This window comes from Penicillium verhagenii, assembly GCF_028828195.1.
Source record: "Penicillium verhagenii strain IBT 33310 chromosome Unknown utg000005l_segment0_segment0, whole genome shotgun sequence".
Classification (NCBI taxonomy): domain Eukaryota; kingdom Fungi; phylum Ascomycota; class Eurotiomycetes; order Eurotiales; family Aspergillaceae; genus Penicillium; species Penicillium verhagenii.
Genome location: NW_026643169.1, coordinates 3,448,505 through 3,474,249, shown reverse-complemented (window position 1 = coordinate 3,474,249; position 25,745 = coordinate 3,448,505). Strand labels below are relative to the sequence as shown.

Genomic DNA, 25,745 nt, shown 5'->3' with positions numbered 1-25,745 from the left:
CGCCAGCTGATTTTCATGAATCAACCTTTGCTGTACATAATATCGTCAATTTCTTGTCAGCAATGGGCATTTATATTTGGCATCACGATTACCTCAAGATTACTGAAGAGTGGTGAATCTTAGAAAGAGTTCAAATGGAACAGGTGATGAAAATGCTAGGAAAAGAGAAGAAGATGTTGGAAGGAATTGGGGTGTTTGGAGTGTAAGGCATTTCCATGTCTGACGAACGCAGGAGACTTTTATAGGGATTTTGATTCTCGCCACGTTTGGATAGATAAATACTCTGGATATTACTAAAGATCGTTCCCCTGTTACTTAAGGAACAGCTTATTTAGTAGCGGTCGCCTAGTAGGTCGCGCTGCCCACGCTAAAGTATATCAAGTAGTAGTAGTATGATCTCACGTTCCTTAGTCAACAAGTATAAGTTAACAAACCATATTACTGTATGAAATTCCAGAGAATCAGCGATCAATTGATGCTCAAAGTCACATAACTTTCCAAATCACTCAATTTCTAACACTATGCCAGAACTTCCAAAATACATGTAGCAGAACACAACATTTTGAACAACACTAAGCACCAATGTCTTCAAATCTTCCCAGGCTGCCGCTCAATCATAAGATCACCGGTAGCGTCATACGAAGGGTCCTACCCAAGCCCTAACTATAAGGGCACGTACCGCATTCCTGCGAGGCAACCGTGATACCGAAAACAAGTGCTCATTGGTTATCAGCTTGGACTTGTATTGCAAGTCAGGATTCATGAAGATCAGCTGGCGGATAATTTCGACCATGATAAGATCAGTGCCCCTCATAAGACACATGTCCAATAGTCGGGTAAGCTCAATAACTTCAGTGATCTGTTGTTGAGGTTCTGTGTTACTGATGAAGGCTTGACCAAAATAGAGCCATGTCAACAGAGCTTGTAGGCTCCGGTCTGAGACGACGCCCTTTATCGGCTGCATTGTCACGCAATTTGTTTGTGCTTCGATAAATGGCCCATTGAACATAGCATTGAAATACGGTGAACTTTCACAAAGGAATTGTTTCGAAGCTTGGTATTCCGGGCCAATATCTCCGACACGCAGTCGAACCAGTGCTTGACTAGGTCTGAGCCGATGTTAGCTTCTGAGTTATAACATTGAATAATAAGTCCTGTGGACTTTTCTCAAGTCATGGTATATGTGGAATTAGGAGTTCGATCAATTGGCTTACGAGAATTGAAAAATGTTTTCAGTGTTGAGTGCCATGGTTCAATGTTGGCAGTATTTTGAGTCTGTAGAAAAGGAAGATGATGATGGTGAATTGGACGAAGAACCTGCTACTATATATAATTAATTATAGGGTGAGTAGTAGTGAATGATATAGACAGCAGTAGATGATGGTATTGAATTCTGGATGTTAGTGAATAATGACAGTGAATAGTGGCAGTGAATAGTGGTAGTGCCCAGGCGAATGGGGGTATAGATTAAATCAATGGATTCATCTTATACTCCCAAATACGGTCATTGAATTCTACCAGAGCTGACACATTGAATTAGCTCCATGGTGACAGATGCCGCCCCTGCTTCCAGATATCTGCCATTTAACATGGTACCAAAGCATAGCAAGCTCTCGCATACTTATCTCTGTGGCATTTGGTGTACTGTGCCAAAGATTCCAACACGTATGGCGACGTGTGGCTCATCAAGGCTCAACTGAGGTTGGCTTATGAGCTATGACGACCAGTCCTGTGGAATTTGCCCAGGTCCATGGGTGGAATTTTTAATTCAATCTGGATGACCACAAGGGAGATATTGTGTGCTCTGACAGCGCCACGTTTGGCAGCTTCGTGAATGATTTTAGGCCTTCGGCGCTGAAAAGATCAGGAGCAAAACGTCGGCGAGGTTTGGAAAAGATGTCTTCGTGAGACGCGGTCCATTGGGCTAATGGCCCTAACACGTATTTGAACAAATGCTTGATGGAGGCTCGACTGATGTTAACTTGTGAGTCATGACGACAAGTTCTGTGAAATTAGGAGTTCAATTTGATTTACCACAAGCGAGACATTTCTCCGTCATCCGGCAGCGCCATGGCCCTGCTCAGGTGGACGGACTTCGAAATTCGCAATACTCGGTTTCCGAAGTAACTGACGACGCGGATGCCATAGGAAGGCTCGTGGAAGAATATAATGCGAAGAGCTGGAGGCAGTTGACACCTGGAAGAGGATCTTTCGGTAGGTATAATCAAATACACGACAAGCGGTGCTAGAGGATGGCATCAAATGGGGGTATTGGTTGAATGAATGAATCCACGTTGCAGAAAGTACCCAGGAGCACTCCACGAGTTAGAGTAGCGAATGATGCTAGCGAATAACAGCATTAAGTCATGACTCGGAGTAAGTAGGAAGGTTATGATGAAGAATTGAAGGTGGGCGTGAGCGATAATGTGAGTGATGAATGAGGGTCAGAGTAAATGATGAGTAAGATTGACTAGTACTATACACTAACTAATACTAGGCAGCAGGTTGTTCGCCATCATCAATCAAGAGGAAGATTCCACCACGGCAAGAAAGTACCTACATTGAAGGAATGGGAGTGGCTGATCCAGATTGGGAATCAGCAGGTCAACCCTAAGAGGTGAATTGGCCTCAAAATGATGGTAAGTCATAAGTCAATACTCACATTGCTTCTCGAAGCTGGCGAGAAAAGAATAGTCCAACCTTGGAAGTTTGCTTTGTGTTATACAAAAGAAAGGAGATTAATAGAAACACATGTCATCCTCATGCCAACACATGCCCCGTGATGTACTAAGCCTAATTGGGACTGACTGATGCCTGATCTCTGCCTTATTCTTTTTTATAAGGATCCAGACTCCAGAGGCAGGGCTGGCAGAAAAGAAAATCCGCCCCGATTAGGCTTAGTAGGTCACGACTCACGGGGCATGTGTTAGCATGACATGATGAGATGCTACAACATACGTATGAGCAAAAAGCTAAGCATATTTCTCCGGGAAGCGTCTTGAGGGTCGCTTTGTAAAAATGCCCAGGTGTGTGGAAATCTTAAACGTGTGGGTGACGACGAGGAGGATGGGTTGCTGGTTTGTGCTTTGAAAAACCCAGGGCGGGCGCAATCGGGGGGCATGGTAGAGAATATAATGGCATTGATCCGGTGAATGAAATTTCATACGTGTGATATAGAGGGAATTGGGCTATTAGGTAAAAAAATAATTGTGTGGAAAAGATTCATGAAAGTAAACAGAATTGGAGACCTCGAGTCATAATGAGAGAAAAAGAGATATTTGAAAGAATGGTAAAAAGAGGCAAGTAGTCATCCTCCAATGCTGACAGGGGCATTAAACAAGATTGAATCTCACAAGGAGAACAAAAGAAAAATTTAAAAGAATGATAGAAATACCACGCATCATCTAATACTGACAGGGGCAATCGACAGTATCATAGGTCAAAACAACAGGCGTCAGTGTATCCTCGTTTGTTCCATCATTCCAAACAGGCTGCCAATCACCACTGTACGCACGGAAGTCGGTAACGCGCAGCGCCACGGGGGTAGTGGCATACCATCCACTTCCACAGCTTAGAATACCAGACGAGGTATCCTGCGAGCAGCTTTGCTTGGATGTTGCAGACGAGAAGCTATCAAACTCCACCCACCTGTCTTGCGCGGAAACCAGCACATCCATGGATGGAAGTGCGACAAGATCACCCGCACATGTCAGGTAGAAAGTACCAACCTCGTATCCGGCACCCCAGCCGCCCCAGACGGGAGAGGAGTTGTTGCTGGATAGGTAGAGCTGTTTACCGTTGACATGATCGGGACCCGTAGCAGTGACAGTGAAGCAGGAAACTTGAGTCTGGAGAGGACAGCTGGCTGCGACAGTGGCAGTGGCGGCTTGAGCACCGGTGACTGTGCTGGCGGTTTGGGAGACCACCACTCTGGAGAATGTCTCGGTTTTGAGAGCCCCAAGTGTGTCAACAGTGCTGTAGACGGTATTGGTAACGGTGCCAGTGTAGGAAGTTGCGGTGGAAGTGTAGAAGGTTGTTGTGGCTGTGCCGGTAGCGACCTGGGAACAGGCGAGGGAAATCTTGCTAGAGTCCCAGGTTGCGATCAAAGTAGGCTCGGAGACGACGGTACGCTTGGCAATGGAGGCTGCCTTGGTGGGCTGGGGAGCAGCGGTGCGCTTCTTGATGGGTGAACCGGTTTCAAGGGCGCGTTTCTTCATGTAGGAGTCACCGAGAGACTGAGAGCCAGAGACTGTGACATATGAGGTAGCGGCAACTGTGGTTGTCTGCGTGAACACGGTGGTGACCGTGGGATACTCGTAAAGAGTAGATGTGGTCGAGATGGTCGTCGGCTTGGTGGTTTGTACAGTAGTCACTCCGGTGCTTGTTTTGACACCATATGCGACAGAGGTGGGAGGCACGTAGCCTAAGTAGGAGGTACAGAAGGCCGCACCAACACTGCGAAGGGAATTGACCTCATCCGTTGTGGGGATTTCATTCGGGATGTTGAAGCACTTGGTCTGACCGGCCACATCCCCAGATTGAGAGAGAACAGTCGTGGAGCCACCGGTGAAGAGAAGCTCATTGGTTGTGCTAGAGTATGAAGTCATCTCAAGCTCACCAGCATCACAGTATTCCCCATCGTCTAGAACAAGGGAAGCGCTGAACCCGATGGCCGTGTCGGAGTTGACATAGATGGGTTGCTGGCCGTAGTTTGCGTTCTCGACGGTCACTGCGATAGCGAGCGACGTTCTCACAATGGGTACGAACGAAACGTCTGCAGAGGCGGAGAACACCGGGTAGGTATATTCTACCGTAGGTGACCAATTGGCAGCTTCGGATGCAACGTTGTTGGCGAGGTCCAGGTAGAGCGTACCATCATTCACGCTGATGGCAGCACCCGCGGTGAAATCAACAGCAGCAGTAGTAGACCACTGAACTCCGAGACCCCATGATATGGAGGGTGTGATAGTAAACTCTCCGGGAACCGAGATTGACTTATCAAAATTGATTGTGTCGAAATTATGTGTCCACTCTCCGGACCAAGCGTCGGTAGTTTCGAGACCCATGACAATGTTTGCAGTCCAGCTCATAGAGGGCGTCATAAAGGCGCTCATGACTTTACCGGTGGAGGTTGCGATCATGACACTGCCCACGAATTCAAGGTTGGAGATACTTAGACCGCAGTCGACGCAACTGAGTGTACCCACCGAGGATTCCACCAGTGGCTGCGCTGGGATGCTATCTTCCACGCTCGCGGTGGAGGTGAAATTCCAATAGGTCGCAACAACAACGTCAAGGTAGCAGCCCGTCCAGGCACATTGGATAGCATTACGGTTGGCGTAGGCTTCTGATACATCGTCGTATAGATCCTTCAAGTCGCAGATAAGCTCTGCAAGAGCTCCCAGCTCTTCATCAAATGCCTCAAGGATGTCCTCAACAATATCACTACACGCACCATCCCAAAGGTACTCCCACCAGGACTCATCATCGAGACCAGAGCGCTTAAGAAGCATAGATCGACGGTGGCGACTGAGCGGGTGAGTGAGATGGGATCGGTTGTGTGACTTTTGTGCATGTTTGGTGTTGGGCGACTTTGGTGCACGTTTGGTATTGGCTGACTTTGGTGCACGTTTTGTGTAGACAGTTGTCGCAGGAACGTAGACTCCATCAGAACAATGGCCCGCGAGATCACTAGCAGTCTTATTCCACATCGAAGCAGGGGATGGAAGGCCGGCATTTTGGAGGGCATCTTCAAGCGCTGCTTGCTGTGTGGAGTTGGAGTCGGGGTTATAAGCGGGAGCTGTAATGTTGGCAGTGACAGCGGGAACTGAAACTGCAATGTTGCCATTGTCATCATATGTATTATTCTTTGTCAAGTAAGCGACAATCGTCTTCTCCTCGGGGGTCAGGTTTTCATAGGAGACTGAGCCAGAGCTCGGGGTAGGAGTTGGGGTGCTGCTGGCTGTAGTAGCATAGGATGCTGTGCACGAAGGAGTATATGATATATTGGTGGAATTCACGTGTCCAGCGCCGTAGGCAACCTCCATGGTATCCGAAACATCAGCCCAGACTTTGGTGGTGACATCTAGTGTGATCGTGAGGCTGGCCTTATCAGTGGTGTATGAGTGGACCATGTAGACACCTCTCTGTGAGGCGGAGTTGCAGCTGCCAGAGTTGGTGATAAGAATGAAGTTGCTTGTGGGCCACTGGCTGGCAATGTTGAAAGCCGCGGCGGAAGTTACCGTGACGGTCAATGTGTTACCAGAGCAAGTCACCGTGGCAATCTTGTACGCATTCTCCAGGGTCACCTGTGGGTAGAGCATGTAATATGTCACCTGGAGAATGGTCGAGCCACTGGAACTGGCATAGTACAGCGTAGCATACATTGAGGGAGACAGGTTGAGAAGGGTGGATCCATCGACGCTGGGATCAAGTGCTGGTAGGACCTTTGTGCTCAGCTCTGGGTCAGACTTGGCAGAGCACTTAGGAAGAGCAGTTGAAGAGGGCGTAGGTGTAGATGAGCTGATGGGGCTAAGACTAGTGGACGCACTGCCCCCGGAACAGAGCTCAGCTAGAAGTTGTCAGTTGTCATTTTCTAATTTTCTTCTTGGAATTGGCAATCACTTACAGTAGCTGACGGCGGCAATTGTCACAGGAGCACACCCGGTGGGAACATCACCGGTCAGAATAGCCCGGACGGTATTTCCAGAGACACAGAATGAGGCTTCGCCGTTTGTAAACGCAGGGTTTGACCAGGACAGGATGTTATCACTGACAGAAAAGGTGCCTCGAATGGATCCTGGGTGACTGCTTCCCAAGAATGATACACTAGACGCATTTTGGGTCGCAGAAACCAGCAGGTTCCCATCATAGATGTGACCCCCAGTGAGGTAGAAGCGATCTGCATCTGCACAGCTCGATGTGAGGGATCCGCCACCAATCAAAACAGCTGTGTTATAGGTCTGACGTTTCCGTTTTGACTGGGTCGGCTCAACATATAAGGCCAGTGCCTCAAGAGAGGCAGAGGGAGATGCGGATGCACTGGTCTTAATGATAGGAGTGGAGCTTGTAGGCTTAATAGAGCGAGATGGGGACACGAGGGCACCAGAGGTAGAAGCCCGAAGGGGAGTCGATGATGGTTTTGGTGACTTGGAGTGGACGGGGGTTCTTGAAGCACCTGGTACAGAGCTAAGGGAAGGCGAGCTAGATCTACTTAAGGTAGAGGTATGCAGGGGGGTCGATGAAGGAGAGAGCGACTTCGAATGAGTGATGCTGCTTGAAGCAGGTAGGCTAGAACTGGATCCAAGGCCAGAGCCAGAGCCAGAGCCAGAGCCAGAGCCAGAGCCAGAGCCAGAGCCAGAGCCAGAGCCAGAGCCAGAGCCAGAGCCAGAGCCAGAGCCAGAGCCAGAGCCAGAGCCAGAGCCAGAGCCAGAGCCAGAGCCAGAGCCAGAGCCAGAGCCAGAGCCAGAGCCAGAGCCAGAGCCAGAGCCAGAGCCAGAGCCAGAGCCAGAGCCAGAGCCAGAGCCAGAGCCAGAGCCAGAGCCAGAGCCAGAGCCAGAGCCAGAGCCAGAGCCAGAGCCAGAGCCAGAGCCAGAGGAGCCAGAACCGGAGCCAGAGCCAGAGCCAGAGCCAGAGCCAGAGCCAGAGCCAGAGCCAGAGCCAGAGCCAGAGCCAGAGCCAGAGCCAGAGCCAGAGCCAGAGCCAGAGCCAGAGCCAGAGCCAGAGCCAGATCCAGAGGAGCCAGAGCCTGAACCTGAACCAGAGCCAGAACCGGAGCCAGAGCCTGAACCTGAACCAGAGCCAGAGCCAGAGCCAGAGGAGCCTGAACCTGAACCAGAGCTAGAACCGGAAGCAGTAGAGGTAGGACCGACCCCGGAGCCAGTGGCAGTAGCAGTGACAGGGCAGATGGTTGTGTAGTCGATGATAGTATCCGTAGTCACGTATGTGGTTTTCTGAGACGCCGGGCAGTCGGTAACAGAAGCTGGGCAGGCAGTCACGGTGTGCACGCTGGTTGTATAAGCGGTGGAAGTAGTGTATTCCTCACCTCCAGCACCGGTGATAGTCTTTTCAGACCCAGCTCCGCCAGTCTCGGCAGCACCACCGGCACCAGTTCGGGTAGCGGTCTCCGTGACGGGGCAGACAGTGGTATAATCAATGATAGTATCAGTAGTCACATAAGTGGTCTTCTCCGAGGCTGGACAATCCTTGACGGAAGAAGGGCAAGCGGTTACAGTGTGAGCACTGGTAGTGTAGACGGTGGAGGTAGTATACTGCGTGGCTGAGCCAGAGTCTGAGCCAGAGCCAGAGCCAGAGCCAGAGCCAGAGCCAGATTCAGAGTCTGAGCTGGAACCTGAGCTGGAGCTCGAGCTTGATTCACCACTGGTTTCACCACCTGAGCTGCTAGCAGACTTGCCAGACTGTCCAGGGCTGGTGTCCACAAGACCAGAGGTAGGAGAGGACAGAATAGCGGTAGTGGCGGGGCAAGCAGAGACTGTATGCCAATTGACCTTGGTCACGGTGGTGACATTGGAATCCTCCTCATCGGTACTCTTTGCACGAGTGTCCAAAGCAGTGGCCGAGACACTTGCTAACAGCAAAGTGCTCGCCAAAAAAGAGCGTGTGACCCGCATAACGGGCAAGAAAGAATGTAATGAGAGGAAGACCTCTCGTGAATGAGTGGAAGGACAACAAGAACGAAAAGAGAAAAAAAAAAGAATCAGAGAATTTTCCCAGAATGCTTCATGGTTTTATTATAATTCTTTTCGAAGAGGAATGGATCTTGTGGGCTGTTATTTCCACCGACTCCGGAGCCATGTGTATCTCGTATGGGCTGTGTAAGTCAGCTAAGCTCGAGAGGGACATTTTCTTTCTTTTTTTTTCGCAAATTGTTTTTCCCACTTGGTTGGATTTTTGTCTCATCGTACTCGGGTGTTGAGTGTATTTTTGGGATATTTCTTGGCGGAGTAGTGCAAGCGCCTCAGGAAATTGACAAATAGACAAGTCAACGAGGTAAATATTCCGAGATGATCTCCACTAACGAGCTCTGACCAAGGATTTCCAGAAGTCAAAAAGGCCGAGTAGCGAATTCTCGGCCACTCCGATCGACGCCACGTTTTTTGGGGCCGATTAACGTTATTGCGTGGAGACAAAAACAAAGTAAATAAGCGGACTTCACCACTCACTGGCACTCGGTGCAGTTGCCCCACCACCAAACAGCTGCAGTCGATGACTCGATGGCAATATCAACCGACGAGGTTGCGAAAATCACAAAACCCCTGAATTCAAGGGTTCAAGGGTATACAAGGGTCCTCACTCAGGGTCTCGATGAACCCTTAGAAGACCCCTAGTTGACCCTGAATCCCTGATTAGCTTGGCACACATCTTGCACCTCATTCCTTGTGTCAATTGATCTTAAATGACCTTGGTGACGGAAAGCCCGAGACTCCCGTACTTGGCACTGAATTGATCAGAGCTTATTTGTTCCCCGTAAATCTGGAGCATAGCTCTGTTCATTGCTGTCCACGGGTTAAATTTTCCAGTTCCTGAACCTGTTCCTGGTGCCTGACAGAACTCGGTTAGCGTGGCGGGGCGTTTGTCTTGGCTTGTAGTGGAGCCCTGTCATTTGGGCAAGTTGGGAACTATTGCTTCTCCACTGACGCCACATCCTGCTAAACACTGAACTGGGTTATGGCAACCGACTGGCCCACGAGGGCATTGATGCGAAACGGCAAGAAATGCTCCCAAAAGCCCACCCCAAGATTAGTAGAGTCAACTAAAGTAGCCTTGATGTCTAAAAAAAAAATTAAGTAAAAAAAAGGGATCCTGCCGCAACCTTGGGATTCGTCTGTCGTGTACCCTCGTCGTTCTTTTCTCATCCGTCTGCTGTTTCCAGGCAAGACAGTCACTCCTTTACACTCGTTCTTTTTTTTTCTTTGGAAATGCATACTCGATCTTATCTTCTCGCCCTCTGCCAAACGGCATGGCATATTGGCTCTGCCAGTGCCGCTGTATACCAATCTCGTGTGCAGGAAAGAGGCACCATCTTCAAAGCCCCCGCTGAATATGGCACCTGGCTGATGTCACCATACGTCGTGACTCGCGGCTCTGTAAATATCGACTACCCTGCTCTCGCCTACATCCAAACCATCGGGACAAGCTCCGGCAATGTTGAGGTGCAAGTAACTCCCTCCTATGATGGATATGACGTCGTTGTGTCCGACGAAACCTCCGCCTTCACCCTGCAAAACGATGGAGTTTGGACGCTGGCCGACTACGATCACGATGGACTCCCCGATTTGATCTACATCCAGAACCGAAATACTCCCTCCGGGAAAGTGGAAATCAGCGTCGCGTCTGGCGCGTCGGGTTTCAAGACCTATCTGGTGGAAAGTGCCGAGACTGTGTTTGACGTGCAGGTCGACGGTCGTTGGCAGATGATCGATGTTGATGGCGACGGCAAGCTGGATCTCGTTTACATCCAGAACAGCAACACGGCTTCCAACTACGTTGAGGTCAACATCGCTTCGGGTGCTTCCGCATACACCACCCTCACTAGTCAGACTGTTTCGAGCTTCTCTATTGCCAACGATGGTACTTGGCTTCTAGCGGACTGGAATATGAGTGGATCTTATGATCTGTTCTACATCCAGAACATTGCTACCACTACCGGCTATGTCGAGGTGACTGTTGCTTCGGCCGCCTCGGGATACCAGACTATTATTCAGAGTGTCTCTACCACTTTCTCGCTTGAGGATAATGGAACTTGGATGATGTACGACTGGAATGGTGATGACATTCTCGATTTGATTTACATCAAGCAGGATAACACTGCAGGTACCGTTGAGGTTCATGTTGCCTCTGGCGCAAGCTAGGTATGCTGTACCATGCACTTCAACTAAGCCACTTTTGACTTCTCTTGATATGACTTCCGATGGGACTTTTTCAGAGTGGATTTTGTGTTATCAGTATAAAGCTGAACCCTTTGTCCTCACCTCCTACACTCTTTTTTTTCATCTTCAATTCTTCTTATTTTCACGCAGCTTATTTCAATTTTGATCCAAGATGTCCTCCTATTTTATTTTCTTCCTGACTACTTCTACCTTTCCAAGATTTCATAATGCTTATTGACTTTCTATTACGCTGTTTTCTATTCAAATGTTTACAATTTTTTGTTAAATTAATTCTACTAATGAACAAAAAGAAAAACCAAAAAGCTTGGACCAGCGGGCAGGCGAATAGGAAGATCCAAAAAAATCTCACCCCCAGTATTTTTGCTTACATGTACTCAGGCTTCCAGATGTCTCTGATGCTGTTTGTAATACATGCATGTGTGGCGTCAACTAGTTGTTCAATGTTTCGATTGACGACTGTCTTGGGATACATATGGCAGACCATATGTACTACTTCAATTCACATTTCCAACCTTGGAACCTGTCATTTCATCGTAGTCCATTAGTAACTAGAACAAACTACAGCTGATATCAATATATCCAATCAGGGGTTCAATCCAGACTGGGAACGGTGGGGGAAAAGGGGGATGGTTCACCATTGAGTTCGTCCTCAAATGTTGGAAGTGTCATTTGCTGTTCTGGAGAAATTACATTCGATTCAAAATAGAGTACATGTGCGAAGCTGGCCAAGTTCCATCCGATACCTAAAGACCACGCGGAGCTGATACGCTTTTTGGAGCGTCGGGAGGGATAGAGTGTGAAAAGAACATGATAAAAAATATGGTGCTTACGGGCTGGGTGTGCCATCATCATAACGTGGCCCAGCATCGTCGTCGCCATAGCCTGCACCCGGTGTAGCAGCAGCACCTCCCATAGCCGGTGTCGGTGCATCGTACGCAGCAGGAGTGGGAGCTTCGTAGCCACGCTTGGGGATATCACCGGGAGTAGGCGCGCTGAAAGCTCCACCCGGTGTGGGAGCATTGTCGGCCCATGCGCCTGGAGTTGGTGCAGATGCACCGGGGGTGGGAGCAGCATAGGCGCCCGGTGTTGGCGCAGAGTAACCGCCAGGTGTAGGGGCATCGTCATAATCACGTTGGTCTCGGTTGTTGGACATGCCACCTGAACCCCAGGCCGGAGTTCGGTTTCCAGCGCCTGCGCTTCCCCATGCTGGGGTACGAGATCCAGAAGCGAAGGCATCATAGCCCGAACCGGAGCCAGCACCAGAGCCGGAGTCACCGTATGGAGTGCGAGATCCAGAGTTCCATGCTGGGGTTCTGTTACCCAAGCCACCGTAAGCAGTGCGGCTTCCATCGCCATAGGCGGTGCGATTTCCATCTCCATAGGCAGTCCGATTTCCGTCGCCCTTCCAGGCAGGAGTACGGGAACCACCGGCACCACCGGCACCAGACCAAGCTGGGGTCCGTGAGGACGCTGCTCCGCCCCAGGCTGGAGTCCTGGAAGAATCGCCAGAAGCCATAGGAGTGCGGCCACCTTGCCACCCATCTCGGCCTTGGGAAGCACCTCCATGAGGAACACGCGAGCCTCTTCCACGGCCCACGTCCAAAGGCTGTTTGGAAATGGGACTATCGAAATGTTAGTAAGTTCATAACAAAACTCAAGGATGCGGGTAGTATGACTGACTCTTTCGGGGTTAAAATATCTCTTTGAATGAGAACAGGTTTGTTTGATGTGTAAAGCTCAACTTGAGCAGTGCTGTCATCGGAGTCTCGGACGATACCGACTAGACCCTTGTAGCGGCCCTTGCGAACTGTCACAGTCTTACCAATTAGCCTGTCACGACCACGCTGTGGGGGAGCCATCGCACCGCCGCGGCCGGCGCCTGGCATTTGCTGAGCCATGGCAGGGTTCATCTTGGTCAGATCTGGTCCTGTAGGGCGGCCACCTCGAGCAGAAACAGTGACGACGTTTGTTGTTCGCACCACAGAAATGCCTGCATTCTCAGCTTGAGCCTTGTTGTGCAAAAAGAGGAAAGACCGGTAGATATGTCGGATAGCACCATTTCTCTGCTCTCCATAAACTTCACGAACAGTATCACCGTTTCGAATTTCTGCACCATTGCGGTCTGTGGCAACAGCATCGCGACGAGGAACCAGCTTATTGGCAATCTGAGTAGGAAGGATATTGCGAACAGAGCCATTCTGATCCACAACGCGCAGAGACTCGCGATCAACCTTGATAACACAAGCCACGGTGGCAGCATCAAGCTGAACAAGGTCATGGACATCGTAGATACCAAGTTGACCGTCGGCTGCCATCTCAGCGGAAAGACGAAGGTCCTTACTGAAGACAGTAATCTCTTGCATACTCATATCACTGAGCAAGGTAACGGTGTCATCTTTAACTTGGACAACCATGCCGAGTTCGTTCTGATAACGGCTACCTCCGATGACCTTAACATGATCACCCTCTCTGAAACGTTTGCGAAGGGTTCGTACGGGGGCATCGATTGTCTGACCAGCCAAATCTCCCTCGGTGACTTGTAATGAGACAATTTCACCACGGATTGAAACTGTACGGCCGATCAAGCCCTGTTGTTCACCTCGGTACACCTCCACAGGATCACCTGGTTGGTATGCCTCTTCCGCAGTTGAATTTTTTAGTGTCTCGGCTAACGACGCGAGATCCAAGTTCGCAGCGCCGTCCTCTCCTCCACGGGCAAACATGGTGACCTCTTCCAGTCGCGGGTTCACATTCTTGGAGATCAAGTGCTGGACTCGCAAGTCCTTGATAAGGAAACCATCAATGTAGTTATCATTGAGGTAATTCCATGACTTACTACCCAAACCCGCGGTATTCGAGAGGTATTTTGCGTGCTTCTTCTTAGCCTCTGACTCGCTGAACAAGCGTTGTGGAGGGCGGGGGGCACTTGCGGCGCCACGCTTACGCTTGGGATCAACGATCGCAGCTGCGTCATCATTCATACCGTAATCGAGTCGAGGAACAAGTCGTACAGTCACGTTAAGACCATTGGTCTCAACCTCTTCAATCTGAGCCAGATCACCTTGGTACTTGCCACGCTTGATTCGGACCCATCCACCGGGGTTGAGATCCTCTGACTTCTGGACTCGGAGAAGATCGGGCATCTCCTTAACGGGAACCAAGGTCAATTTCTGAGAGGGGTAATAAAAGTTGATAGCTTCCAGGCCATCGACGACATCGGCTTGTCTGCGTGCCTCACAGTAGAACCAACCCTGCATAATGTTTCCACGCTCGAAGGCCGAAATGATGCGAATCGGATTACGAGAACCAGGGGGGCGCTCTTCAATGCGCTTTTGGATGCTGTAAACGACTTCCCGTTCTTTGCCAGGCTTGCAACGACCTCCCCAAATACTGGGATCCTCTACACTAGGAAGAAGCAGCCGCTTGGGGACCACAAGTGTATCCGATGCAGCGGCCCGGTTTCGGCCATAACGCTCCTTCAGCATCTGCGCCTGTTTCTCTGCGTCCATTGTCGCATCGAGTTCACGTTGGCGATCGAGTTGTCTGTGGCGGCGGTCATCTGTTTCGGCACCGACGGGTAGCGCATCGAGATCGTCAGGATGCATTTCTGTGCCGAACTCCAGCTCGTCCTCGTCCTCTTCAGCTTCATCCTCCTCTTCGTCGACGCCAGCCTCTTCATCGAAGAAATTGTTGACACCGCCCCTTCTGCGCTTGCGCGGACGACCCTTAAAAACCAGTCATTAGAATGAGCCTTTGTGGTTGTCATGCCCGATAAAGTACTAACCACTGCCTCTTCTTCCTCCTCGTCCGCTTCGTCTTCCTCTTCGTCATCATCTCCGTTCGCATCTTCACCACCTTCTTCGTCATCTTCGCCATTTTGAGCGTCGTCTTCGTCTTCATCATTCGCAACATCTCTGCTAGTCCGATCTACCTTCGCCGGCTGTTTGTAGTATGTTTTATCAGTGTCGTGTCTCTAAATATCGTTCGTAGGATGCTACCAACCTTGGGATCTTCGGCATCGGATTCATCTGCAATCACGGGGTTGAAATCATCATCCTCATCCTCGGAGCCGAAATCATGGTTCAAAAGGTTCGACGACATTGTGTGTGGAAGGTGTCGAGATCAAAGGAGAGGGATTCGGATACAAAGACGCGAATATTGGTGAAATTGCTGACTGAGCTGTGCAATCCGCGAAGTTGAATGCGATTGATCGAGCTAGGCAGAATTGAGAGAGTTCAAGTCGAGACCACCACCACCAGGTGCGCAAGGAGAGTCGTCCTGCGGGCTTTGCGGGCAGTCACCGAGCGACGGGGCTTAGAGCAAAAGCGGTCTGGACGCCGATTGCATCAAATGCGAAAAGGTGTTTGAATTAATTAAGGCACAGATTTCCGGGGGGTGAGAGAATCAATACCCAGAGACGCTGGCTGTGTCAGGGAAGAAGTTGGGGGGAGTTGAGAAGCTAATCTTGAAGTGAATCAAGTCGCGATGAAAGTGAAAGGTCGCAAAGCTGCACTGCGGGTCGCTACGGCTACCCGGATAACGTTTTATCGCCAATGCGCAGCTGGCATTCACTTGATACCAACTTGAAGCTTCTCTGCTTTATTTTTTATTTTAAGCCCATAACTCAGGATTAAACTGATACTGGTGGGTTGACATACCTGCTACTCCATAGGTATCGCAAGGGAAAATCTAGAAGTTTCTTATTTCTATTTTTACCAGCTGGAATCAATTTGGAAGCTTTCTTTGAACATTTTACCTAAGATGTACTAGTTAGGTATGTTCTATGTTCCAAGGAATCGGAAGACTCCCAATGAGGTCGCACGATTTTGTTATGGGTTGCTACTACAAAAAAACACTAACATTTCGGGTAGGTTCACATTATGACCAGCTCTCTAAAGGGTCAAACATACAGGTGGAAGTTTATAAGCCATGTATTCAAACCAAGGTTCTATTGGCAGAGGCAAAACGCAATATGCACAGTAAATGTTAGGTATATCATACAAGCTAAGATCATAAGGAAACGCGTCGCACTGGACGGGATATCTAGCCAAAAAAGCGAAGTGAGGAGTAAACAAGAGAAGAAGAAAAAGGCCCGTGATGCTTAGAGGGGGCAGGCGAGTGAAAGAGAAAGACAAGATGAACAGGGTATAACCATGTTAAGATTCAAGACTCTTAGAGCTTCATGCCAAACATCTCGTGCACACGCAAGCTCTGGCGCATACTTAGATCCAGCATGATCTCCTCGCTTCCACCAGGGATGGCATAAGCACGAACATCGCGGTACAGTCTTTCGACCTTACCGCCCTGGCCACCACGGCTGTAGCTCAGGCCACCGAAGATCTGACTGGCCTCACGGGCACAGAACTCAAAGGTCTGGGTGGACTGCGCCTTGAGGCCAGCAATAGCACCACCCAGCTTGAGCATTGCCTCGGTCTCTTCCATGCACTGGCACTGGAAGATAATATTCTCCAACCAGTTATAGGTGGCCTCGATTTGACGCGCCATGTGAGCGAGCTTCATACGAATGACCGGGTGGTCAATCAAGCTTTTGCCGAAGGTCTTGCGCTTGTGTGCATACTTCATAGACTCCTCGTAACAGACTCGGGCAAAGCGAACACACTGGATGACAATACCAATGCGCTCGTGGTTGAAGTTAGTCATGATGACCTTAAAACCCTGGTTCTCCTTCCCAATCAGATTCTCCACGGGCACCTTGACGTCCTCAAAGGTAACGTATGTGGTGCCACTGCTCAGGACACCCTGGCAATCCATGCGACGGGTGCTGACACCACCCGCCTCGCGCTCAATAAGCAGAACGCTGAGGCCGTTCATGCCGGGCTTACCTGTCCGCACAGCGGTGGTAAAGTAATCAGCCCAGATTCCGTTGGTAATCCACTTCTTCTCGCCGTTAACAATGTAGTGCTTGCCGTCCTCGCTAAGCTTGGCTTCACAACCAAGGTTCGCCACATCACTACCGGCATCAGGCTCAGTGATGGCCAAGCAGATACGCTTATCACCGGCCAGAATGCCGGGGAGGATGCGGTCGACTAGTGCCTTCTTTCCAAACTTCACCAGGGGCGGGCAACCAATACCGTAACCGCCAACCAAGTTCCACACTAGACCACCGCTACCGGCGCGCGACAGCTCATCGGTCAGCAGCATCTCGTGGAACAAGTCCCAGCGGTCCGGTGTCACGGCATTCACACGGTAGGGTGTGTGCTGTTCGGGGTACTTGACACCCAACAGACCGGCTAAGTAGCCCCGCTCACCCATCTGCTTATAGATGTGAGCGGGGACCTCCTTGCCCTCATCCCACTCGGTAACATAAGGCTCGATCTCTGTATCGACCCATTGGCGGATTTCCTCGCGGAGAGCAGCGTGGGTCTCGTTGAAGTAGGGGGAGGAATACTGTGATCATGGGCATGTTAGTTCCTGGTCACACCGCCAATCTTGGACAAACGACTTACACCCTGGTACCATGAAGGATCGGCGAAAGGAATCAACTCGCCAAAAGGATCTTGTGGCTCAGCAGTTGCTGGGGGCTTCACATCGCCAGAAGCAGATTGTGGCTTGGGCTCGGCCTTGGGGGCAGGAGTTGGGGCGGCTGGTGCAGGTTCCGGTGCGGCCTTGGTATCCAAAGAACCAATTTGCAGTTGACTCTTGTACTTTTTCAAGATTCCCTCATTGTGGTACTTCCAGAACTGCTTCGAGGCGTCCTTCCCGGCAACTCTTTGGAGAACTATGCAAAGGTTAATATCGAATTTCTCGGATATCGGCCCGAAGGCTATGACGTACTTTTCTTTCCACCTGTTCGCATGAATCCCGTTAGCACGTGCTTTTTTCGTTATTTAGCGATCACCACTCGTACTACGCGAAGGTGGCCACGCGACGCAACTGAGCTATTGAAGAAAGGAAAGCATACCAGGGTGTTCATCTTGGAATTTGGTGACATCGTAGACGTCCTCGTCAATCACAATGTATAGGCTGTCACCTTTGCTATGCGACGACACGTCATCCTTCGTAAAGGTTTTTGACATGATGGCTTAATATGAAAGAAAAGGTGGAGGAAGAAACAAGGGTATGAGGTGAAGAGTGGAGGTGAAGAAAGGTGAGAATGAAATGATCAGGTGAGGAAGAAAGATTTCAGATGTCCAAGGGGGCAAAAAAAAAATAGGGATCAAGTCCGGGGTAGATGGAGCACGCGCGCTATATAACTACTAGACCAGAGCTAACGTTAGATCTAGGAAACCCCGTGTTCACGATGTCCACTTTTCTTCTTTGGGGGCCTCGGAATAATAGCTTGTGCTTATGGAGATGTATGATCTTGACCTTCAGCTGCAATTCCTCGGTCGCCGATCAAATCGGTCATCGCCGTATGTCCGCCGCTTGATTGGATAAATGTGCGTCATCGCAAAAATACCGAGGCGAAAGGCTTATCTAATCGAACGCGCATGTGAAAACAGGGTTCACTCAACAGGGAATTGGTGCCCGATGATCTCGGAATTAACTAGTATGCACAGCGACTAGGTCAGCTACACTTTAATATCTGAAATATTTACTCCGTGTAAATCTCCGGTTTGAAAAAATGGAAAAATGTTAATAAAAAGTTTCACTTCACATCACAAGCGGCACTATATCAGAAACCGAGAAAGACTGATAGCTCTAGTAATACATCCAACGTCCACCAGGTTATGCAGGACCCGTCTACTCATCTTCCCCATCTGACTCATATACGAAGTCATCGGGAAGAGGCGCGTCCTCCACACCCTCATCATCCTCATCAACAGCAGTCAGGACACCAGCAGCGGCCGCAGCGCCTGCTGGGGTACCTGACATTGCAGCTCGAGCAGCGCTTCGTTGAGGAGTCTGCAGAGCAGCTGTGCCGATGGCGGCCTGGAGGCGGTCTTGGAGGGTCTCAGCAGGAGGAGCCGGTTGCCGCTGCTCTTTGCTAGCCTTCAGCTCAACAATATCGCGGGGCTCGTCAGGCTGCTTGTCGAGGACAACAACAACGCCACCGGTAGGCTGTAAACACAAATTAGCATGAGCAATGTAGGCATCACAAGCGAAAGAACTTACCCGCTTAACTGGCTCATATCGCGGGTCGGGGAATGTAAGGTATTTGAGTTGTGCAGGGAGTGCCCTTGACATGTTATCCAACTCATATCCAACCTTCTCCCGTTCCGCCTTCTTCTTTGGGCCCTCTCCAGTACTCTTCTCTCCATCCTTGCCCTCTTCTTCCTTAGGAACACCCTCATCTGTCTCCATTTTCTCGGGCAGTTGGTCTGACACCTTGGGGGTGGTAGGTGTCTGATCAATGTCCATGCTCTCACGGCGGGCCTGCTTCTCTCGACGCTGCGCCCGACGCTTGGCCTGGGCAGTGGTGGAGAGAACAGCCGTCTTGACCTTCTCTGGGGCCTCCTCAGTCTTCACCTGCTGCTCTGGCGGGTAGTCAAATAGGCTGGGCCGAGTGTTGCTGTGGAACTTGAAGTTTGGCACTTCCAACTTCTGGTCCACGCCGATCACAGAAGTAGGGGTGAAACTGAGAGAAAGGAAGTGGGTCAGAGGGAACCAGTACCAGTACTGCACAAAAACGGCAGCACCGACAATGCCTGGCATGTTCAAATTGCCGGTCTGGGTCTGCAGGCTGATGGTACAGTTGCGACCACCGGCATCGATGATACCGAGGGCAACGGCACATCCAAACTTAGCCATTGCATCTTCGTGGCGGTCACCCATCATCTTCATCATGGCCTTCCGTAAGCTGGTAACACGAGGGTTCATGGCCTCATTCTGCTGAACAAGAACCATAGCAAGAGAAATCAAAGCACCCTGGCGGACAAAGTCTGTGGAGTCCTTGAGCATAGGCTCCAAGAGATCAATGGCCTCATCCAGACCAGTTCCTGCGCATGAAATACCCAGTGCCATGGCAGCACCATAACGGACATGAGGGTTGTACGATTCAGAGAGCAGTTCAACCATACGGGGGACACTCTGGTGCTTGCGGAACAGAATGAAACCCAAGCTCATGACTGCCGCACGTCGAACATCGTCGTTGACATCGCTAACGGCAACGTGAAGCAGCTTGCGAACAGCCTTATTGCTGCCGCTGCCACAGTAAGCCAGGGCGATGGTCATGATACCACCATAGCGGAGAGCTGGATCGGGATCCCCAAGAAGACCGTTGATCAACTCATCGGCAGCTTCTTGACGACCGTACATGATCAACGCCATACCCATGGCCAAACCACGAACAATCTTCTCGTGCTGGGTATCATGGGCATACTGAATCATGTCCTCTAGCGCCTTCATGTTGCCAGTTCCCAGCATCACGAGACCCATAGCAAGGCCAACGGCCTCACCGTTGAGAGCAGAGTCAGTGTAGAGAACGTTTCGCAAATCTTCGTAGATGCCCTCATCGCCAGTAGCCATACCTGCCACACCCAGACCGAGAGCACCACCGTGCTGAACAACCTCTTCGGTGGCCTTCTTGAAGTGGTCACGGATGAGGTCCACAGCCATACCACCGTGGTTGGCGTAGATAAGGCCAAAGGCGTAAAGAGAACCACCCTGGCTGTAGACGGAACCGGAACCTCCAACTCCGGCGATGTGTTCACGGGGTAGGTAAGGTTGCAAAAGCTTCTGGCCCTGACTCAAGTTGCCACGGTGAATGACACCAAGAGCAGCTGTTGCCGTGAACTTGGACCAGTTCACAGCCTTGCCCAGCCATTCCAGATTATCACGGAAGAACTTGTCGTGGGTAGTACCGGCATGCATGAAAGCATTTGAGAGAGTGACTGCAGTGTGGAAGATAGAGTTGCGAGCCTCGAGACTATCCCGAATCTTATTCAAAATGGCGATATCAGCTTTGTTGTTCCGGTAAAGGAATTCCAAATTCAATTGAATAGTCTTGATGCCATCCAGAATAGACAGAATGTTCTTAAAAGCTTTCCGCGGCTCATCCGAGTCGTCACTGTTCGACTGTCGGGAAATTGAGATAGACTGGTCCTCAAGCAGAGGGTCTGACTCGTTGGCCTCTGCGTGGGTGTTCTCCTTGTCGGCCTCATTTTCTGGTACAAGCTCGGCAATTTCTTGGCGCACCTTCTGGAGGAACTCCTGGGTGCTGTTGTCATAAAGATCGAAAGAAATCTGGTAGGCAACGGCCAAAGACCGAGAGTCACCCTTCTCGACAAGCTGGCGGAGAATAACAGAGGCCATCGAGTGTTCATTAAGGTACACAACACACTTGGCGATAGAGAAGTAATCAGGTGCAGGAATCTCATTGAGTAGATCAAGGATGAGTTTCAAGATCTAGATTAGTGTGTCAGTACTGCTCTCATGCTTCCAAAGGGAATAATTGGACAAACCTCGCTGCGGAACGCCCGCTCTTGGACAATGCCCATGCAAATATCCAAAACGTACTCCATAAGTTCCTCACTCTGGCGGGACTCGCCTTGCTGCTTCTTCTCATCCTCGCTGGCACGAATAATAGCCATGCGAAGAACATCCAAGCTCTTTGCTTCGATGGCAATTCCAATAACCTGACGATAACGCTTCTGGCGGAAGCAGTCCTCAAATAGTCGCTCAATAATAGCCTGTAGTTGGCCCTGAACGCCACGCTTCAAGATAAGTGGAGTCTCTTCGTGCTGGATGCTGATGTCCTCGCCACCAGGGGGAGCGGCGTCGATGCCAGGAACCTCCTGTCGGGATAGCAAGGACTTCGAAGGTAGGGCAGACTTGGAGAATGGTGTTATAGGAGAGGTCAGGCTAGCGGAGGTACTCGTGGCACCCTCGCCAGAGGCAGGGAAAGACTGGTTCAGGTGGGCGGAGTGATCACCGGCGCTCGGGTTCTGCGCGGCAGAGAGAGAGATGAAGGTATCAACGCATTTAGCTGACAGAAAAAAAAATCATTAGTTGGCAGCACAAACGCAGATGCAATCGCTGGTCTCCTGGCTTACCGATGATGGTCTCTTCATACTCGCCACCGTTGTCAAGCTTAAACAGTTTGCCTGCGCCCAGAGCAAGAACCATGCTCTCATTATATTCTTGGAGATGGTAGTACACCTTAGAGGCGACCAGAGCAGCCAGTTCACGTTCTGGGAATGATTCGTCTTCGTATAGAGCCTCGCTGGATAGATCTAATCAGCACTGGTAGAACGAGGACCGTGGCGGAGGGATCGCATCAACTGCAATAGAGGTGACGAATGATCTCACTCTAGCAACTTACATCTCAGGAACTGCATTAACGACCTCAGTCCAAAGCAGATCGATCTGTGAATCTAATGACTTCAAAGCATACACCTTGAGCTCAGGATCGGGTTCGGAGAGGAAGCCGACCAGACCGGCGGCTGAAATGACTCCGACCATCTTGGATGTATAAGACGGCGGACGTCTGGATGTGGTGGATGAAGCTTAAGCTCCGTTTGTTGATGTTGTTGTCGATGTGACGAAGCAATGTCGCCAGAGAGGGAGCTTTGGGGGTAGAACAGCGAGCGAGCCCCGGAGCACTGACGAAAGTCGGAAAAGTGGGATAATTGAAACCCAAACAAAATTATGGTAGAGGACGCGAAAATCAAGTCAATGGAAATGACAAGATGGAATGAGGTGGTGGTGAGAATGGAAGCTGGAAGCAGACAGCGGAAGCTTTGCAGGCGCGAGGCCCGACAACGTCAACGGAGCTGACTGTACGGTCACGTGCACCCTGCACCGGGCATCACCTGGCCGGGAACGAGGTCTGGTGCGCAATCTATATTATTAGTAAATCACTATCATGGCTGGTATTTAAATTCACTCTCCCCCCCCCCTTCTTCCTGTTACGTGAGGTGGATAAGATTTACGGACTTTTCTTTGCAACTTATCAAACTTTTACTATTTCCGTCCACCATGTCCACACCACTCCCGTTTCAAGATAAACGGCTACCCCCGGTACCTGCTGCAGCTTCCGCATACCACCATGACCCCCTTCTCTATATTGAACGGCAATCCAAACATATACAGCGATCCCTCCAAACCCTTATAGATGCACAGAGTGAGGGTCTGCTCTCTGGACTTGCTCAGCCCGAATCAGACGATACCTCAGAGAGAAGTTTCACCCCAACCTCTTCCAAGGCTGGCCGGTCGCGGACTCCCTTCACCACTCCCGCAAGACAACCTCGGTCAAAGAAGATAGGACTCAAAGCTGCACGGGAAGGCATCTTTCGGTCGATTTATGATCTACTGAAGATACGAGAAGAAGAGCGAGAAATATTGTTGTCTCAAGCAGATGAGAGGGAGAATGCGCTCCGTGAGATACAAGGTTTTACCTCAAGGCGAGATGGTCTGGAGAAAGCTATATCTGTGATACACAATGACCGAGAAAATCGGCAAGCTAAGCAGCTTCAAGACGAGGCCATTGGTCTCGAGACTGACATCCATGAACTGGAAACCAGGCTGTATGAGATGAAGGCCAAGCACAGACATCTTGTCACCGAAATTGCGAACATCGAGAACTCAGTAGATGCCAAATTATCATCTTACACTGAATCTTTGTCCATCCTACAGTCAGACATTCAAAACTACCTCCGCGATCCCCAGGTTCAGCCTCTCTCGCAACGGCCTAGTGAGTCGACATTATACTCGTTGAATCCGAAACGCCGCACGCTTGAGATGGCCCGTGAGCTTTGGAAGCAAGAACAGGAGGAGTTGCAAGAGAGACAACGCCAGGTGGATGCAGAAATATTGGCACTAGAGGAAGGGGGTGGAGTCTGGAAGCAAGCCATGGCGGACGTGTCTGGCTTTGAGAAACAGCTCAGGGGTTACATGCGCCGTTACATGCAGCTGAGCTTGCAGGCGACGGACGGCGCATCAGTTGGAGGTGGCATGGAAGAAGTAGCAAGCTGCATTTCGAATGATTTAGAGAAAATAACACAACAACTGGAATTACATTTGGAGTATGCCGAAGAGAGGGACTGGAAGCTCCTTGTCTGTTGCATAGCAGCAGAGCTGGAAGCTCTCCGAGAAGCAAAGGCAAGGTTGATTCCCGCATTTGGCTCGCCTGTGCCAGAGGCGCCAATCGCCTCATCGCCGTCAACTCAACAAGCCCAAGCCCCAGAGGAGACCACGAACGCGCAGGCCGAATCTCCTGTGGACCAATTGGACCATGACTCTGATCCACCGGCAGATTTATTGAAGGATGAGTATGACCATCATACAGACCCAGCATCCAGGTCAGAAGATGATGAGCCCGACCCAGCATGGCTTCTTGAGTCATAACATTGAAAGCCACCAGCTTGAGGGCTGGTTATAATACTTATATGGATATATAGCCACAAATTACATACACATTTAATCTCTTTTCAAGTGTTCTTTTCTCCACATGCAGTCAAATCATCAAATTTAATCTCAAGCCCCTTTATGTATGTAGGTGTAGGTACCAGGTACGCGAAGCGCCCAGGTCAACTGGTTTACAAAAAAGCACATAAACAAGAGGAGTATAAAACAGTTATTAGGAATACCTAATGTTTCAAACCAAGGTTGTTTATTGTTTGTCATACAAGTGTACCACCCATGTGTGCATCGATCGATGTAGGAGGGTTCGGGCGGAAGCTGGAACATTCAAATGTTCAGCTCAAAAAAACCACATCGGAGCTTCGTCACTTCCAGAATTTGAATCGGAGAAAAGTGAGCTGCTGGAAAAGGCCAATCTACATACTCATAATGCACCATCTTTCCAGGCCTACTTTCTCCTTTTCTATTCCTTCAATACATGATGGCCGTCAACTCGAATGTCATGTTTATCTGCCCCGCCACTTGGAAAATATAGAATCCACAGCTCCAAACAACATTCAAGGAGCCATCTTCGCCCACCCCTACGCACCACTGGGTGGCAGCTACGATGACCCCGTGGTCAGCTTTATCGGCGGAGAGCTCCAAAATGCGGGCTTTGTCGTGGGAACCTTTAACTTCCGGTAACACCCTATCTGTGAGTTGGTGTGCATGGTGCAGGGTTGACGGCTAACATTATTTTCAGGGGAGCTGGAGGGTCCGAAGGACAGACTAGCTGGACCGGCAAACCCGAACTAGGCGATTATACTTCATTCTATGGGTTTATGCTACACTATCTGCATGCTTTGAAATCGACACAGGGATCCAGGGTAGAGGGCGACCGAGACAGAGGCATCGATCTCATACTCGGTGGGTACTCCTACGGGTCCATGATTGCCTCGCATGCCCCGACCCTTGATGTCATGATTGACCTATTCAAACCCGGCCCTGGCGTCGGCACTACGGTATCTCCGGACACGCCCATTGATCGGATTGGTAGAGAGGCAAGAAAGATCGCTGCTGCGACAATACCAGGTTATGTAGCAGCAAGGCCACAGGGTCGTGATGACGAGGGGTTCCACGCGTCAACCTTGATCTCTTATCTTCTTGTGTCACCCTTGTTGTTTCCTGTTAGTTCTTTTCTGACGGTATTCACCACGCTCTCGGTAAATGTGGGGGACCGGTCAGCTCAGGCCCGACCCGCTCGTCCAGCCGACCAGCTGAGTGTGCACCGGACACTGGCGTTATTTGGGGATGATGACACCTTTACTTCCGTGGGGAAATTGCGGCGGTGGTCAGCCGAGTTAGGCCGCATGCCGCATAGTCAGTTCCGGGGATGTGAGATTGAGAACGCGGGGCATTTTTGGCGAGAAGATGGAGTGGAGCAAGAGGCGAGAGAGATACTGCGGGAATGGCTCCGAGGCTATGCATTTGACGAGTAGCCCGGCTGAAAGGTTTGATTTGATTTGACGTGACTTGGATTTTATTTATTTTCTTACTACAGTCAGGTTTCTGTTACCTTTTCTTTTTTTTTTT

General features: G+C 50.2%; 8 protein-coding genes across 8 annotated transcripts; 3 read left to right on the top strand and 5 right to left on the bottom strand.

The window, feature by feature from the left end:
* Positions 1-588: 588 nt before the first annotated feature.
* On the bottom strand, positions 589-964 carry N7466_004816 (uncharacterized protein; the record flags this gene model as incomplete). The annotated part of the gene is made up of 2 exons (XM_057164213.1): positions 589-648; positions 680-964. The coding sequence occupies 2 exons, from the start codon at positions 962-964 to the stop codon at positions 589-591; spliced, it is 345 nt and encodes a 114-aa protein (XP_057022894.1).
* Positions 965-3,404: 2,440 nt separating this feature from the next.
* N7466_004815 (uncharacterized protein) lies at positions 3,405-8,630 on the bottom strand (the record flags this gene model as incomplete). The annotated part of the gene is made up of 2 exons (XM_057164212.1): positions 3,405-6,571; positions 6,629-8,630. 2 exons carry the CDS (start codon positions 8,628-8,630, stop codon positions 3,405-3,407), a joined length of 5,169 nt encoding a protein of 1,722 aa, XP_057022893.1.
* Positions 8,631-9,938: 1,308 nt separating this feature from the next.
* On the top strand, positions 9,939-10,871 carry N7466_004814 (uncharacterized protein; the record flags this gene model as incomplete). The annotated part of the gene is made up of 1 exon (XM_057164211.1): positions 9,939-10,871. The coding sequence occupies one exon, from the start codon at positions 9,939-9,941 to the stop codon at positions 10,869-10,871; it is 933 nt and encodes a 310-aa protein (XP_057022892.1).
* Positions 10,872-11,736: 865 nt separating this feature from the next.
* Positions 11,737-15,011, bottom strand: spt5 (transcription elongation factor spt5; the record flags this gene model as incomplete). The annotated part of the gene is made up of 4 exons (XM_057164210.1): positions 11,737-12,532; positions 12,591-14,635; positions 14,695-14,850; positions 14,913-15,011. The coding sequence occupies 4 exons, from the start codon at positions 15,009-15,011 to the stop codon at positions 11,737-11,739; spliced, it is 3,096 nt and encodes a 1,031-aa protein (XP_057022891.1).
* A 1,071-nt stretch (positions 15,012-16,082) lies between these two features.
* On the bottom strand, positions 16,083-17,947 carry N7466_004812 (putative acyl-CoA dehydrogenase; the record flags this gene model as incomplete). Its single annotated transcript, XM_057164209.1, has 4 exons — positions 16,083-17,318; positions 17,378-17,649; positions 17,706-17,717; positions 17,833-17,947. The coding sequence occupies 4 exons, from the start codon at positions 17,945-17,947 to the stop codon at positions 16,083-16,085; spliced, it is 1,635 nt and encodes a 544-aa protein (XP_057022890.1).
* Positions 17,948-18,614: 667 nt separating this feature from the next.
* On the bottom strand, positions 18,615-22,274 carry N7466_004811 (proteasome regulatory particle base subunit RPN2; the record flags this gene model as incomplete). The annotated part of the gene is made up of 5 exons (XM_057164208.1): positions 18,615-18,932; positions 18,987-21,218; positions 21,275-21,798; positions 21,866-22,035; positions 22,135-22,274. The coding sequence occupies 5 exons, from the start codon at positions 22,272-22,274 to the stop codon at positions 18,615-18,617; spliced, it is 3,384 nt and encodes a 1,127-aa protein (XP_057022889.1).
* A 516-nt stretch (positions 22,275-22,790) lies between these two features.
* Positions 22,791-24,158, top strand: N7466_004810 (uncharacterized protein; the record flags this gene model as incomplete). The annotated part of the gene is made up of 1 exon (XM_057164207.1): positions 22,791-24,158. One exon carries the CDS (start codon positions 22,791-22,793, stop codon positions 24,156-24,158), a length of 1,368 nt encoding a protein of 455 aa, XP_057022888.1.
* Positions 24,159-24,602: 444 nt separating this feature from the next.
* Positions 24,603-25,651, top strand: N7466_004809 (uncharacterized protein; the record flags this gene model as incomplete). Its single annotated transcript, XM_057164206.1, has 2 exons — positions 24,603-24,853; positions 24,916-25,651. The coding sequence occupies 2 exons, from the start codon at positions 24,603-24,605 to the stop codon at positions 25,649-25,651; spliced, it is 987 nt and encodes a 328-aa protein (XP_057022887.1).
* Between the last annotated feature and the right edge of the window lie 94 nt (positions 25,652-25,745).